Source organism: Pelodiscus sinensis, chromosome 32 (genome assembly GCF_049634645.1).
Source record: "Pelodiscus sinensis isolate JC-2024 chromosome 32, ASM4963464v1, whole genome shotgun sequence".
Lineage (NCBI taxonomy): Eukaryota > Metazoa > Chordata > Testudines > Trionychidae > Pelodiscus > Pelodiscus sinensis.
In genome coordinates, this window is record NC_134742.1 from 2,136,638 (window position 1) to 2,152,500 (window position 15,863).

General features: G+C 66.1%; 2 protein-coding genes across 2 annotated transcripts in view; one reads left to right on the top strand and one right to left on the bottom strand.

The window, feature by feature from the left end:
* LOC102451363 (butyrophilin subfamily 3 member A1-like) overlaps positions 1 to 15,863 on the bottom strand; it is a 17,437-nt gene continuing 1,574 nt past the window's right edge. The window contains exons 2-7 of the mRNA XM_075913356.1: positions 15,048 to 15,389; positions 12,201 to 12,482; positions 11,670 to 11,837; positions 2,062 to 2,167; positions 1,476 to 1,741; positions 1 to 539 (exon numbers count right to left, since the gene is read on the bottom strand). Of these exons, the coding sequence (XP_075769471.1) occupies positions 1 to 539; positions 1,476 to 1,741; positions 2,062 to 2,167; positions 11,670 to 11,837; positions 12,201 to 12,482; positions 15,048 to 15,389 (1,703 nt within the window). The remainder of the gene's footprint in view (positions 540 to 1,475; positions 1,742 to 2,061; positions 2,168 to 11,669; positions 11,838 to 12,200; positions 12,483 to 15,047; positions 15,390 to 15,863) is intronic.
* LOC112544592 (butyrophilin subfamily 1 member A1-like) overlaps positions 12,376 to 15,863 on the top strand; it is a 23,101-nt gene continuing 19,613 nt past the window's right edge. The window contains exon 1 of the mRNA XM_075913585.1: positions 12,376 to 12,501. The gene's annotated coding sequence lies outside the window, so the exon portion shown is untranslated. The remainder of the gene's footprint in view (positions 12,502 to 15,863) is intronic.

Genomic DNA, 15,863 nt, shown 5'->3' on the forward strand with positions numbered 1-15,863 from the left:
TCACGGCCTCGGCGGGGGTGCTCGGGGCGGGGGGCACAGCCGCAGGGAGGTCCCCGCGGACCAGACCCAGAAGAAGGGGAGGATCGGCCCGTGGAAGGAGGCGGAGAAGGCGTGGAGAGGGGCCGTGGTCTCGGCGTCGTAGAAAGCCACCACCCCTCCTTCGTAGTCCAGGTACACGCGGATCTTGCCGGGGCGCCGGGGCGGGGCCAGCGGGATCCACTCGGCGCTCAGCGCCCGGTACTGGCCCATGGAGAGCTGGATGGCCCAGGTGCCGTGCTCGGGGCTGAATGGGACCCGTCCCTTGCGGCCGGCGGACGCCCGGGTGACGCCCAGAGCCCAGCCCCCGGCGCCGGGGACCTGCACGTCCCAGAAGTGGGTCCCCGCCGTGTAGCCCTCGGCGCCCAGCACGCAGGCGTAGACGTCGAAGCGGCCAGGGGCGTCGGGCGCAGCCGGGTGGGGGCGGGTGGCCGTCACTTGCCTCCGGTCCTCGGACAGCGCCAGGGAGGGGTGAGCCGTGTCGGGGTCCAGAGAGACATCCTCTGGGGGGGGGGACAAGCCAACAGGTGAGACCCCAAATTTACATAAAGCCACCCCCAGGACTAGAGTAACGGCCACTAGGGAGACCCGTGTGGGGCGGGGTAGGGGGCTGTGTGGTATAACGGGCACTGGGGGGAGCCATGTGTGGGGCAGGGCAGGGGGATGTGCTGTAGAACGGGCACTGGGGGGAGATGTGTGGGGCGGGGCAGGTGGCGGTGCTGTAGAACGGGCACTATGGGGAGCCGTGTGGGGCGGGGCAGGGGACTGTGCTGTAGAACGGGCATTAGGGGGAGACGTGGGGCGGGACAGGGGGCTGTGCCCTCTAGCAGGCACTGGGGGGAGCCGTGTGGCATGGGGCAGGGGGCGGTGCTGTAGAACGGGCACTGCGGGGAGATGTGTGGGGCGGGGCAGGGGGCGGTGCTGTAGAACGGGCACTGGGGGGAGATGTGTGGGGCGGGGCAGGGGGCGGTGCTGTAGAACGGGCACTGGGGGGAGATGTGTGGGGCGGGGCAGGGGGCGGTGCTGTAGAACGGGCACTGGGGGGAGATGTGTGGGGCGGGGTAGGGGGCGGTGCTGTAGAACGGGCACTGGGGGGAGATGTGTGGGGCGGGGCAGGGGGCGGTGCTGTAGAACGGGCACTGGGGGGGAGATGTGTGGGGCGGGGCAGGGGGCGGTGCTGTAGAACGGGCACTGGGGGGAGATGTGTGGGGCGGGGCAGGGGGCGGTGCTGTAGAACGGGCACTGGGGGGAGATGTGTGGGGCGGGGCAGGGGGCGGTGCTGTAGAACGGGCACTGGGGGGAGATGTGTGGGGCGGGGCAGGGGGCGGTGCTGTAGAACGGGCACTGGGGGGAGATGTGTGGGGCGGGGCAGGGGGCGGTGCTGTAGAACGGGCACTGGGGGGAGATGTGTGGGGCGGGGCAGGGGGCAGGGCCGTTACCTTTTTCCCTGTAGACCTTCATCATGGGGCAGGCGGGTGCGGTGTCCCCGTCCATGACCCCGGCTGTGGGGATTTGGGGGGCTCCGGGTGGGGGGGGGCTCACGTCTCTCCCTAGTCGGTTTCGTCGGGGGAGTCGGCACCGCTGGGGAAAGACGCCTCCTTCGATTACTGCCCCTCTCTGCCCCCCAGATGTGGGGGCCTGGCCCCGATTCCCCGCGTGGCCGGACTCCTTCACCCCCTGTGCCAGCGCGGAGCCGGGCCACGGTCTGCGCGTGAGCGAGGGGAAACTGAGGCACGGGCAGGCTCGCTGGGGTCACCGAGCTGTGGCGCCCAGCCCCCCCCCGCCCGAGCCCCCTTGACTCCGCCCCAAAGAAGCCCAGAATTCCTGCTCCCTCCTCTCGTGCCCCATCCGCTGACCCCCCACCACCGCCCACCCCATCTCTGCGCCCCCCCCCTCCTTGATTTCCCCGGGTCACGGGCCGGGACAGGCCCCTGGCTCCAGCCACCTGCCCTCCTACCTGCCCCGGCCCTACGGCTGCCGGCCCCCTCCCGGCTGATGCGTCGGGGTCCCAGCCCCCCTGCCCACCTTGCTGCCCCCCGGAGCCCTGCGGGGAGTTGGGGCTGGGCTGCCGGCGGCCTGGGGAGCAGACTCCAGTGCAGCCAGGTGGGGCAGGCGGGAGGAGGGGGGTGGACTTTCGCCCCGGGCACAGGTCACTTGGCATCACACTCAGCCGTGAGGCTGGGCGCCAGGACGCCTGGGGGCCCTCCCTGGCTCTGGGGGGCAGTGGGGGCTAGTGGGTAGAGCAGCGAGGGGGGAGCCAGGTTCCCTTTCCGGCTCTGGGGGGCAGTGGGGGCTAGTGGGTAGAGCAGCGAGGGGGGAGCCAGGTTCCCTTTCCGGCTCTGGGGGGCAGTGGGGGCTAGTGGGTAGAGCAGCGAGGGGGGAGCCAGGTTCCCTTTCCGGCTCGGGGGAGGGTAGCGGGGGCTAGTGGGTAGAGCAGCGAGGGGGGAGCCAGGTTCCCTTTCCGGCTCTGGGGGGCAGTGGGGGCTAGTGGGTAGAGCAGCGAGGGGGGAGCCAGGTTCCCTTTCCGGCTCTGGGGGGCAGCGGGGGCTAGTGGGTAGAGCAGCGAGGGGGGAGCCAGGTTCCCTTTCCGGCTCTGGGGGGCAGTGGGGGCTAGTGGGTAGAGCAGCGAGGGGGGAGCCAGGTTCCCTTTCCGGCTCTGGGGGGCAGCGGGGGCTAGTGGGTAGAGCAGCGAGGGGGGGCCAGGTTCCCTTTCCGGCTCTGGGGGGCAGCGGGGGCTAGTGGGTAGAGCAGCGAGGGGGGAGCCAGGTTCCCTTTCCGGCTCTGGGGGGCAGCGGGGGCTAGTGGGTAGAGCAGCGAGGGGGGAGCCAGGTTCCCTTTCCGGCTCTGGGGGGCAGCGGGGGCTAGTGGGTAGAGCAGCGAGGGGGGAGCCAGGTTCCCTTTCCGGCTCTGGGGGGCAGTGGGGGCTAGTGGGTAGAGCAGCGAGGGGGGAGCCAGGTTCCCTTTCCGGCTCTGGGGGGCAGAGGGGGCTAGTGGGTAGAGCAGCGAGGGGGGAGCCAGGTTCCCTTTCCGGCTCTGGGGGGGCAGCGGGGGCTAGTGGGTAGAGCAGCGAGGGGGGAGCCAGGTTCCCTTTCCGGCTCTGGGGGGGCAGTGGGGGCTAGTGGGTAGAGCAGCGAGGGGGGGCCAGGTTCCCTTTCCGGCTCTGGGGGGCAGCGGGGGCTAGTGGGTAGAGCAGCGAGGGGGGGCCAGGTTCCCTTTCCGGCTCTGGGGGGCAGCGGGGGCTAGTGGGTAGAGCAGCGAGGGGGGAGCCAGGTTCCCTTTCCGGCTCTGGGGGGTAGCGGGGGCTAGTGGGTAGAGCAGCGAGGGGGAGCCAGGTTCCCTTTCCGGCTCTGGGGGGCAGCGGGGGCTAGTGGGTAGAGCAGCGAGGGGGGAGCCAGGTTCCCTTTCCGGCTCTGGGGGGGCAGCAGGGGCTAGTGGGTAGAGCAGCGAGGGGGGAGCCAGGTTCCCTTTCCGGCTCTGGGGGGCAGTGGGGGCTAGTGGGTAGAGCAGCGAGGGGGGAGCCAGGTTCCCTTTCCGGCTCTGGGGGGCAGCGGGGGCTAGTGGGTAGAGCAGCGAGGGGGGAGCCAGGTTCCCTTTCCGGCTCTGGGGGGTAGCGGGGGCTAGTGGGTAGAGCAGCGAGGGGGGAGCCAGGTTCCCTTTCCGGCTCTGGGGGGTAGCGGGGGCTAGTGGGTAGAGCAGCGAGGGGGGAGCCAGGTTCCCTTTCCGGCTCTGGGGGGCAGTGGGGGCTAGTGGGTAGAGCAGCGAGGGGGGAGCCAGGTTCCCTTTCCGGCTCTGGGGGGCAGCAGGGGCTAGTGGGTAGAGCAGCGAGGGGGGAGCCAGGTTCCCTTTCCGGTTCTGGGGGGCAGCGGGGGCTAGTGGGTAGAGCAGCGAGGGGGGAGCCAGGTTCCCTTTCCGGCTCTGGGGGGCAGTGGGGGCTAGTGGGTAGAGCAGCGAGGGGGGAGCCAGGTTCCCTTTCCGGCTCTGGGGGGCAGCAGGGGCTAGTGGGTAGAGCAGCGAGGGGGGAGCCAGGTTCCCTTTCCGGCTCTGGGGGGGCAGTGGGAGCTAGTGGGTAGAGCAGCGAGGGGGGAGCCAGGTTCCCTTTCCGGCTCTGGGGGGCAGAGGGGGCTAGTGGGTAGAGCAGCGAGGGGGGAGCCAGGTTCCCTTTCCGGCTCTGGGGGGCAGTGGGGGCTAGTGGGTAGAGCAGCGAGGGGGGAGCCAGGTTCCCTTTCCGGCTCTGGGGGGCAGCGGGGGCTAGTGGGTAGAGCAGCGAGGGGGGAGCCAGGTTCCCTTTCCGGCTCTGGGGGGCAGTGGGGGCTAGTGGGTAGAGCAGCGAGGGGGGAGCCAGGTTCCCTTTCCGGCTCTGGGGGGCAGCGGGGGCTAGTGGGTAGAGCAGCGAGGGGGGAGCCAGGTTCCCTTTCCGGGTCGGGGGGGTTAGCGGGGGCTAGTGGGTAGAGCAGCGAGGGGGGAGCCAGGTTCCCTTTCCGGCTCTGGGGGGCAGAGGGGGCTAGTGGGTAGAGCAGCGAGGGGGGAGCCAGGTTCCCTTTCCGGCTCTGGGGGGGGTAGCGGGGGCTAGTGGGTAGAGCAGCGAGGGGGGGCCAGGTTCCCTTTCCGGCTCTGGGGGGGCAGTGGGGGCTAGTGGGTAGAGCAGCGAGGGGGGGAGCCAGGTTCCCTTTCCGGCTCTGGGGGGGGTAGCGGGGGCTAGTGGGTAGAGCAGCGAGGGGGGAGCCAGGTTCCCTTTCCGGCTCTGGGGGGCAGCGGGGGCTAGTGGGTAGAGCAGCGAGGGGGGAGCCAGGTTCCCTTTCCGGCTCTGGGGGGCAGCGGGGGCTAGTGGGTAGAGCAGCGAGGGGGGAGCCAGGTTCCCTTTCCGGTTCTGGGGGGCAGCGGGGGCTAGTGGGTAGAGCAGCGAGGGGGGAGCCAGGTTCCCTTTCCGGCTCTGGGGGGCAGCGGGGGCTAGTGGGTAGAGCAGCGAGGGGGGAGCCAGGTTCCCTTTCCGGCTCTGGGGGGGGTAGCGGGGGCTAGTGGGTAGAGCAGCGAGGGGGGAGCCAGGTTCCCTTTCCGGCTCTGGGGGGCAGCGGGGGCTAGTGGGTAGAGCAGCGAGGGGGGAGCCAGGTTCCCTTTCCGGCTCTGGGGGGCAGCAGGGGCTAGTGGGTAGAGCAGCGAGGGGGGGCCAGGTTCCCTTTCCGGCTCTGGGGGGTAGTGGGGGCTAGTGGGTAGAGCAGCGAGGGGGGGAGCCAGGTTCCCTTTCCGGCTCTGGGGGGGCAGTGGGGGCTAGTGGGTAGAGCAGCGAGGGGGGAGCCAGGTTCCCTTTCCGGCTCTGGGGGGTAGCGGGGGCTAGTGGGTAGAGCAGCGAGGGGGGAGCCAGGTTCCCTTTCCGGCTCTGGGGGGGCAGCGGGGGCTAGTGGGTAGAGCAGCGAGGGGGGAGCCAGGTTCCCTTTCCGGCTCTGGGGGGCAGCGGGGGCTAGTGGGTAGAGCAGCGAGGGGGGAGCCAGGTTCCCTTTCCGGCTCTGGGGGGGCAGCGGGGGCTAGTGGGTAGAGCAGCGAGGGGGGAGCCAGGTTCCCTTTCCGGCTCTGGGGGGGCAGCGGGGGCTAGTGGGTAGAGCAGCGAGGGGGGGGCCAGGTTCCCTTTCCGGCTCTGAGGGGCAGCGGGGGCTAGTGGGTAGAGCAGCGAGGGGGGAGCCAGGTTCCCTTTCCGGCTCTGGGGGGTAGTGGGGGCTAGTGGGTAGAGCAGCGAGGGGGGAGCCAGGTTCCCTTTCCGGCTCTGGGGGGCAGTGGGGGCTAGTGGGTAGAGCAGCGAGGGGGGGCCAGGTTCCCTTTCCGGCTCTGGGGGGTAGCGGGGGCTAGTGGGTAGAGCAGCGAGGGGGGAGCCAGGTTCCCTTTCCGGCTCTGGGGGGCAGCGGGGGCTAGTGGGTAGAGCAGCGAGGGGGGAGCCAGGTTCCCTTTCCGGCTCTGGGGGGCAGTGGGGGCTAGTGGGTAGAGCAGCGAGGGGGGAGCCAGGTTCCCTTTCCGGCTCTGGGGGGCAGCGGGGGCTAGTGGGTAGAGCAGCGAGGGGGGGCCAGGTTCCCTTTCCGGCTCTGGGGGGCAGCGGGGGCTAGTGGGTAGAGCAGCGAGGGGGGAGCCAGGTTCCCTTTCCGGCTCTGGGGGGCAGCGGGGGCTAGTGGGTAGAGCAGCGAGGGGGGAGCCAGGTTCCCTTTCCGGCTCTGGGGGGCAGCGGGGGCTAGTGGGTAGAGCAGCGAGGGGGGAGCCAGGTTCCCTTTCCGGCTCTGGGGGGCAGAGGGGGCTAGTGGGTAGAGCAGCGAGGGGGGAGCCAGGTTCCCTTTCCGGCTCTGGGGGGGCAGCGGGGGCTAGTGGGTAGAGCAGCGAGGGGGGAGCCAGGTTCCCTTTCCGGCTCTGGGGGGGCAGTGGGGGCTAGTGGGTAGAGCAGCGAGGGGGGGCCAGGTTCCCTTTCCGGCTCTGGGGGGCAGCGGGGGCTAGTGGGTAGAGCAGCGAGGGGGGGCCAGGTTCCCTTTCCGGCTCTGGGGGGCAGCGGGGGCTAGTGGGTAGAGCAGCGAGGGGGGAGCCAGGTTCCCTTTCCGGCTCTGGGGGGTAGCGGGGGCTAGTGGGTAGAGCAGCGAGGGGGAGCCAGGTTCCCTTTCCGGCTCTGGGGGGCAGCGGGGGCTAGTGGGTAGAGCAGCGAGGGGGGAGCCAGGTTCCCTTTCCGGCTCTGGGGGGGCAGCAGGGGCTAGTGGGTAGAGCAGCGAGGGGGGAGCCAGGTTCCCTTTCCGGCTCTGGGGGGCAGTGGGGGCTAGTGGGTAGAGCAGCGAGGGGGGAGCCAGGTTCCCTTTCCGGCTCTGGGGGGCAGCGGGGGCTAGTGGGTAGAGCAGCGAGGGGGGAGCCAGGTTCCCTTTCCGGCTCTGGGGGGTAGCGGGGGCTAGTGGGTAGAGCAGCGAGGGGGGAGCCAGGTTCCCTTTCCGGCTCTGGGGGGTAGTGGGGGCTAGTGGGTAGAGCAGCGAGGGGGGAGCCAGGTTCCCTTTCCGGCTCTGGGGGGCAGCAGGGGCTAGTGGGTAGAGCAGCGAGGGGGGAGCCAGGTTCCCTTTCCGGCTCTGGGGGGGCAGTGGGAGCTAGTGGGTAGAGCAGCGAGGGGGGAGCCAGGTTCCCTTTCCGGCTCTGGGGGGCAGAGGGGGCTAGTGGGTAGAGCAGCGAGGGGGGAGCCAGGTTCCCTTTCCGGCTCTGGGGGGCAGTGGGGGCTAGTGGGTAGAGCAGCGAGGGGGGAGCCAGGTTCCCTTTCCGGCTCTGGGGGGCAGCGGGGGCTAGTGGGTAGAGCAGCGAGGGGGGAGCCAGGTTCCCTTTCCGGCTCTGGGGGGCAGTGGGGGCTAGTGGGTAGAGCAGCGAGGGGGGAGCCAGGTTCCCTTTCCGGCTCTGGGGGGCAGCGGGGGCTAGTGGGTAGAGCAGCGAGGGGGGAGCCAGGTTCCCTTTCCGGGTCGGGGGGGGTAGCGGGGGCTAGTGGGTAGAGCAGCGAGGGGGGAGCCAGGTTCCCTTTCCGGCTCTGGGGGGCAGAGGGGGCTAGTGGGTAGAGCAGCGAGGGGGGAGCCAGGTTCCCTTTCCGGCTCTGGGGGGGGTAGCGGGGGCTAGTGGGTAGAGCAGCGAGGGGGGGCCAGGTTCCCTTTCCGGCTCTGGGGGGGCAGTGGGGGCTAGTGGGTAGAGCAGCGAGGGGGGGAGCCAGGTTCCCTTTCCGGCTCTGGGGGGGGTAGCGGGGGCTAGTGGGTAGAGCAGCGAGGGGGGAGCCAGGTTCCCTTTCCGGCTCTGGGGGGCAGCGGGGGCTAGTGGGTAGAGCAGCGAGGGGGGAGCCAGGTTCCCTTTCCGGCTCTGGGGGGCAGCGGGGGCTAGTGGGTAGAGCAGCGAGGGGGGAGCCAGGTTCCCTTTCCGGTTCTGGGGGGCAGCGGGGGCTAGTGGGTAGAGCAGCGAGGGGGGAGCCAGGTTCCCTTTCCGGCTCTGGGGGGCAGCGGGGGCTAGTGGGTAGAGCAGCGAGGGGGGAGCCAGGTTCCCTTTCCGGCTCTGGGGGGGGTAGCGGGGGCTAGTGGGTAGAGCAGCGAGGGGGGAGCCAGGTTCCCTTTCCGGCTCTGGGGGGCAGCGGGGGCTAGTGGGTAGAGCAGCGAGGGGGGAGCCAGGTTCCCTTTCCGGCTCTGGGGGGCAGCGGGGGCTAGTGGGTAGAGCAGCGAGGGGGGAGCCAGGTTCCCTTTCCGGCTCTGGGGGGTAGCGGGGGCTAGTGGGTAGAGCAGCGAGGGGGGAGCCAGGTTCCCTTTCCGGCTCTGGGGGGGCAGCGGGGGCTAGTGGGTAGAGCAGCGAGGGGGGAGCCAGGTTCCCTTTCCGGCTCTGGGGGGCAGCGGGGGCTAGTGGGTAGAGCAGCGAGGGGGGAGCCAGGTTCCCTTTCCGGCTCTGGGGGGGCAGCGGGGGCTAGTGGGTAGAGCAGCGAGGGGGGAGCCAGGTTCCCTTTCCGGCTCTGGGGGGGCAGCGGGGGCTAGTGGGTAGAGCAGCGAGGGGGGAGCCAGGTTCCCTTTCCGGCTCTGGGGGGGCAGCGGGGGCTAGTGGGTAGAGCAGCGAGGGGGGAGCCAGGTTCCCTTTCCGGCTCTGGGGGGCAGTGGGGGCTAGTGGGTAGAGCAGCGAGGGGGGGAGCCAGGTTCCCTTTCCGGCTCTGGGGGGCAGTGGGGGCTAGTGGGTAGAGCAGCGAGGGGGGAGCCAGGTTCCCTTTCCGGCTCTGGGGGGCAGCGGGGGCTAGTGGGTAGAGCAGCGAGGGGGGAGCCAGGTTCCCTTTCCGGCTCTGGGGGGCAGCGGGGGCTAGTGGGTAGAGCAGCGAGGGGGGAGCCAGGTTCCCTTTCCGGCTCTGGGGGGCAGTGGGGGCTAGTGGGTAGAGCAGCGAGGGGGGAGCCAGGTTCCCTTTCCGGCTCTGGGGGGCAGTGGGGGCTAGTGGGTAGAGCAGCGAGGGGGGGCCAGGTTCCCTTTCCGGCTCTGGGGGGTAGCGGGGGCTAGTGGGTAGAGCAGCGAGGGGGGAGCCAGGTTCCCTTTCCGGCTCTGGGGGGCAGCGGGGGCTAGTGGGTAGAGCAGCGAGGGGGGAGCCAGGTTCCCTTTCCGGCTCTGGGGGGCAGTGGGGGCTAGTGGGTAGAGCAGTGAGGGGGGAGCCAGGTTCCCTTTCCGGCTCTGGGGGGCAGTGGGGGCTAGTGGGTAGAGCAGCGAGGGGGGAGCCAGGTTCCCTTTCCGGCTCTGGGGGGCAGTGGGGGCTAGTGGGTAGAGCAGCGAGGGGGGGCCAGGTTCCCTTTCCGGCTCTGGGGGGTAGCGGGGGCTAGTGGGTAGAGCAGCGAGGGGGGAGCCAGGTTCCCTTTCCGGCTCTGGGGGGCAGCGGGGGCTAGTGGGTAGAGCAGTGAGGGGGGAGCCAGGTTCCCTTTCCGGCTCTGGGGGGCAGCGGGGGCTAGTGGGTAGAGCAGTGAGGGGGGAGCCAGGTTCCCTTTCCGGCTCTGGGGGGCAGTGGGGGCTAGTGGGTAGAGCAGCGAGGGGGGAGCAGCGAGGGGAGGATTGATGGGGGGCTGGGTCATCTCGCGCCCCCCTGGAATTTCTTCATGCCCCCCCAGGGCACCCCGGTTTGGGAACCCAGCGTTAGACGGTGCTGGGTCCCGCCCGGCGGGCAGGCGCGCGCCAGGTCGGTGGCGCTAATTGCACCGATCCCTAACGACGGGCCGGGTCCTGGGGGCGCCCGCCGGAGACACGTCCATCCTGGGGGGCCACGGTCCACGAGGACTCGCCGGCTGCGTTGGGCCCCCAAAGCCGGGGAGATTTGGGGGTGCCCCCAGCCTGGGCCGCCTGCCTGCATCCGGGAAGGTTTTTTAAACAGCAGGCAACATCCCGGAGCAGTTTTCCGAGCAGGGAAACTGAGGCCCATGGGTCCCACCCGCCTAGGCCTCCCAGCCCTGGGGAGGAGGCCCGGCCGAGAGGGGTGGTCGGACGGCTGGCCTGTGCCCCTGGGCGGCGGGTGAAGGCAAGGCCCAGCCCCGCCCCTTCCGCCCGAGGCCCCGCCCCTGGAGCCAAGCCCCGCCCATCCCCAGCCTGATCCTTCTTGGCCACTAGAGGGCCAGGGCTGCAGGCCCCGCCCCTGGAGCCAAGCCCCGCCCATCCCCAGCCTGATCCTTCTTGGCCACTCGAGGGCCAGGGTTGCTGGCCCCGCCCCTGGAGGCAAGCCCCGCCCACCCCCAGCCCGATTTTCTTGGTCACCTAGAGGGCTGCTGGCCCTGCTCTGGAGCCAAGCCCCGCCCACCCCCAGCCCGATCCTTCTTGGCCACTCGAGGGCCAGGGTTGCTGGCCCCGCCCCTGGAGGCAAGCCCCGCCCACCCCCAGCCCGATTTTCTTGGTCACCTAGAGGGCTGCTGGCCCTGCTCTGGAGCCAAGCCCCGCCCACCCCCAGCCCGATCCTTCTTGGCCACTCGAGGGCCAGGGTTGCTGGCCCCGCCCCTGGAGGCAAGCCCCGCCCACCCCCAGCCCGATTTTCTTGGTCACCTAGAGGGCTGCTGGCCCTGCTCTGGAGCCAAGCCCCGCCCACCCCCAGCCCGATCCTTCTTGGCCACTCGAGGGCCAGGGTTGCTGGCCCCGCCCCTGGAGGTAAGCCCCGCCCACCCCTAGCCCGATTTTCTTGGTCACCTAGAGGGCTGCTGGCCCTGCCCTGGAGCCAAGCCCCGCCCACCCCAGCCCGATCCTTCTTGGCCACTCGAGGGCCAGGGTTGCTGGCCCCGCCCCTGGAGGCAAGCCCCGCCCCTGGAGCCAAGCCCCGCCCACCCCCAGCCTGCATAGGAGATGGGGGACCACCCAGGAGCGCGCGAGCTCGGGACCAGCCCCTTCAGGCCTCCACCGGGGCTGAGACACGCGCGGGAAATGCACAGAGAGGCCGGCCTGGCACATTCATGCAGGGGGCAGGGGCGTTGTTCCTTGCCGGGCCAGGTGGGGCGAGCCGGCCTCACCCTTTCCCCCGGAGGCCCCGCCCCTTCCCCTGAGGCCCCGCCCCTCCTGGGTTCGAGTCCCACCAGCCTCCCTTTAGGACGAGACGCAAGGGGTTTAAACTGCAGCAACTGTGGCGTCTCCATCCCTGGAGATACTGAAGAGCAGGTTGGATCCACACCTGTCAGGGACGGTCTCGTGGTTCTTAAACGTTTTACGACCGAGGAACACCAGAAGTATTTGTTTTTTTAATGAGGAACACCAAGGATTTTTTCGTTGGGCAAACAAACAAACAAACGAAAGGGTTGAGGGGAAGTGGTTGAGGGAAAAAAAAAAGGTGGCTTGCCCCTTTAAGGGCGGCCATTTTGAACTCTGCTCTGCGTGACGCAGAACACAATTTAAGTGACACGGGTCTAGACGGTGCTGGGTCCTGCTGTGCGGGCAGGGGACTGGACCCGATGCCCCTCGAGGTCCCTTCCCGTTCTAGTGTTCCGGGATAAGGGAAATAAACGGTGAAACCTTCGAAACTGGGAAACGAGGCCCTGGCTGTAGCAACATCCTTTGTCGCCGGCGGTTTCACAACCCTCCCGCTGGCGTGAAAGCGTGTTTCCGCGCTAGCTCTGGGGCAGGGAACAGCGTCGTCTGTGTGGCTTCCTACCAGCTGATCCCCAAGCAGACCTTTCACTTTTCCCACCGGCTCCTGCCGTGCGTTGCGGCGAAAGCAGCGGGTTTGGGCCGTGCCCAACGAGCCCGCCACAAGCGGGAGGCGAGCAGGAAGAGGAGGCACATGCACACGGACAGGAACAAGGAGAGGCCCACTTTCCAAGAGGCGGCTCTGGGGAAAAAGTCCTCTGCAAAAGGGAAAACAGACCCCGTGTTAGTCCCCCGCAACATGGCGCGGCAAATCCCCCGAACAGAAGCTGGGGCGGAGAATGTGGGCAATTGCTGAATTTGCCATAGAAGGTTTTTCTCCAACCAGTTGGTTGGGCATTTGAGTTCTACATTTTTTTAAAAGGATATTTTCGCTAGGGTCTACTGAATATAATGGTGAATTCTGTATTTCAGTGGGGCCGAAAAGGCACAAATAAAATCACTCCAGGAGGTGGCCAGACACGGTGACCGAGATCGGGGCCCCGTCGGGCTGGGTGCCACCCAGACACACGGCAACAGAGATCAGGGAGCAGGTCTGTGTCCTGCTTCCCCGAGGGTCTCACCAGAAAGGCGAATGGCCAAGACTTTCTCCCGGCCGGGTGCGCCGGGGCGGATGGCGCAGACCAAGGTAGGGGCTGAGTTCTCGGTCAGCACTACGGAGCTGCAGATGTCATACAGCCCCTGGTTCATGGTGAATTTTTTCTTCTCCGACAGGGTCAGGTTCTGCCCGTCGCCGTTTCGCCAGAACACCTCTGGGGCCGGGTACCAGCCCTCGGAGAGACACGTGACGTTCATCCGCTTGTCCTGGGAGAGCCCGATGTGGAGGACGGGGTCTGAGCCGGAGCCTGGGGGAGTCAAACCGAGGTCAATTCTCCCCTGGGTTCCTTCCATCTTCATTCCTGTTCCCCTCGCGGCCAGACAGACCGGGGCAAACCAGGACCAAGCCAGCCCAGAGTCCCAGCCCACAAACCCCAACTGATCCAGGAGAGGGGGGATTAGGGGCTGCTCGGGGTGGGAAGGACAGACAAACAGAGGCTGGGGACACCATTGCTACCCATCCTGGCGAATAGCCATTGCTGGACCTCACCTCCATGAATCTATTGAGCTCTTTTTGGACCCCGTTCCAGCCCTGAACGTCACGCCATCCTGTGGCGAGGAGTTCCACAGGTTAACGGAGCGCCGCGTGCCGCAAAACCTCCCCTGGTTTGTTTTCAAGCTGCGGCCCGTTCGTTGTATTGGGTGTCCCCTCCTTGTTATATTATGGGAACAAGTCGATCACTTTTCCTTATTCGCTTTCTCCGCACCAGGCCTGATTTTGTAGACCTCGATCCTACCCGACCGCCCTTCATCTCCTCTCTTCTAAGCTGAAAAGCTCAAATCGTTTTACTCTCTCTTCCTATGGGGCCCGTGCCCAACCCCTCCTCGGTTTTGTGGCCTTTTCCTGAACCTCGCCCAAGGCCAAGAGATCTTTTTCAAGATCCGGCGCCCACCTCCGCACGCCCTCGGTCTGGCAAGTCGCTGCCGTGAGACCAAACGGGACGCCCCAGGGAGAGGAAAGATCTGCCCTTCCTTGGAGGTTCGGCCCCCGTAAGAGGAATTGTAGCGTGTGTCTGGACAGAGGCGTTCGTGGTCGAGTTGGCTGTGCCTTGTCCGTTAGCTTACATGTCTCATCCACTTGGCTGGACCCTGTTTTCACTGTCGGGTTAGCCAGCAGACTGGGGACTAAGGTGTTAACCACCTAAGCCAGGAAGAGTTGGCCAATAGGAACGTAGGTAGGAATTCCAAACTGGGACAAAGGAATTTCGGGATTTCCCCTCCTTTGTCCTGGGCAGTTTTGCTCTCCAGCGATTGACGGGCACACGATGTCTCCCTCTAAAACAATACTTGTCAAAAAAGATATTTTGGCCTTGGAAAGGGTTCCGAAAAGGGCAACTAAAATGATGAGGGGTTTGGAACGGGTCCCATATGAGGAGAGGTTAAAGCGACTGGGACTTTTCAGTTTAGAAAAGAGGAGACTGAGGGGGGATAGGATAGAGGTCTATAAAATCATGAGTGGTGTGGAGAGGGCGGATAAAGAAAAGTTATTTATTAGTTCCCATAATAGAAGAACTAGAGGACATCAAAAGAAGTTAATGGGTAGCAGGTTTAAAACGAATAAAAGAAAGTTCTTCTTCGCACAGTGCATAGTCAACCTGTGGAACTCCTCGTCACAGGAGGCTGTGAAGGCTAGGACTAGAACAGAGTTTAAAGAGAAGCTAGATCATTTCCTGGAGGTTAGGTCCATAAAAGGCTATTAGCCAGGGGATAAAATGGTGTCCCTGGCCTCTGTGTGTCAGAGGCTGGAGAAGGATGGCACGAGACAAATCTCTTGATCGTTGTCTTCGGTCCACCCCCTCTGGGGCACCTGGTGCTGGCCACTGTCGGCAGACAGGCTACTGGGCTAGAAGGACCTTTGGTCTGACCCAGTATGGCCGTTCTTATGTAAATAGGATAAAGTTTAGATCAATCCATTTGGTTTTATTGTTTTATGGTTTGGGAATGGGATCTGCTGTCTGTGCATTTAAAAATGGGTTTTGCTCTCCTTTGTAACTAAGGCTATGTCTAGACCGCAAGCCTCTTTCGAAAGAGAGCATCTAGACTGCACGTTGAACTTTCGAAAAAGCGGCTTGCTTTTTCGAAAGAAAGCATCCAGTGAGTCTGGATGCTCTCTTTCGAAGAAGCCCTATTTACATTGAAGAACGCCTTCTTTCGAAAGAGGAACTTTCGAAAGAAGGCGTTCTTCCTCGTGAAATGAGGTTTACCGCCATCGAAAGAAAAGCCGCGTTCTTTTGATTTAATTTCGAAAGAACTCGGCTTGAGTCTGGACGCAGGTGAGGTTTTTTCGAAAAAAGGCTACTTTTTTTGAAAAAACCCCTGAGTCTGGACACAGCCTAAGCTCCTGGCCCATGGCAAATTTCTCCTCCGTGAGTATCCTATTTTGGGACTGTTCCATCTCGTCGTGATGCCTGCGACGGGAATAGTGGGGTGATCATAAACGTTCTTTCTCTTTTCTTCGTGGTCACCTGGCATTGGTTAGGTTGTGTATCCTGGTTTGTACTTGAGGGGTGTGATTTCCCAGGTGGTCTCTCTCTGGGGAAGGAGCCGTGACACAAGGCCTTCGATCCGACTGTTTGCCCTTATTAAAAGTCACTTTTCTTTACTGTGCAGCCCAGGGTCGACCAGTCTCAGTGGGGGAGCCTTCGGGGTTGCGTTCTCCTTTTGTTGCTCCGGAGGGGCGTGGCTGGGGGGTGTATTTGGGTCTCTGATCCCAGTGAGGGGGGGGGTTCCTGGATGCTGGGTCCGAAACTGCATTCCCCTCGGCCCAGTGTATGGGTGGCTCTATGAGCCCTCCCCTTCCCCCCGCCACGTACGCGTCAGATGGAGCGTCACGGTGCCACTGCGCCGGGTGGCGTTGGACCGGATGTCGCAGAGGTAGGGCCCCTCGTCCGGCAGGGTGAGGTTCCAGATCCGGAGGGCTAGGAGGCCCTGCTGTATCCCGTCCCGCAGCAGCTCCGTCCGGCCCCGGTAGGCGGGGCCCTGCTCCTCGCGCCCGTCCGGCTCGTACACGTGCACGTCCTGGCCCTGCCGGGGCCGGCTCCATGTCACCTGCATGGCCCGGGCGCTGAGCGCCGGGGAGAGCTGGCAGGGCAGCACCACGGAGCCCCCCAGCGGGGCGTAGAGGGGGCCAGCGGGAGCCAGAACCTGGAAACTCACTGGGGAAGGGGCCGGAGAGACAAGGCTGCGTCAGAGGGAGGCGGGGGCCAAGGAATCGCCTCTCCCATGCCCCAGACCAGCTCCCCAGGCCAGAGACCCCAGCGGATCCGGGAAAGAGGGGCAGAGGGACTGTGTGTGGGGGGGGGGGGAGTATGGAAACATGTGCATGGGGAGGGATGGAGGGATGGAGAGATGGACAGATGGATGGGTGTGTATGGGGATGGATGGATGGATGGATGGACAGATGGGTGTGTACAGGGATGGATGGATGGATGGATGGATGGATGGATGGATGGATGGACAGATGGGTGTGTATGGGGATGGATGGATGAATGGATGTTTGGAAGGATGGAAGGAGGGATAGAGGAATATGTACGGGGACAGATGAATGGATGGAAGGATGGATGGTTGGATGGATGGGTATGTATAGGGATGGATGGGTGTGCCCCGAGATGGATGGATGGACAGACGGG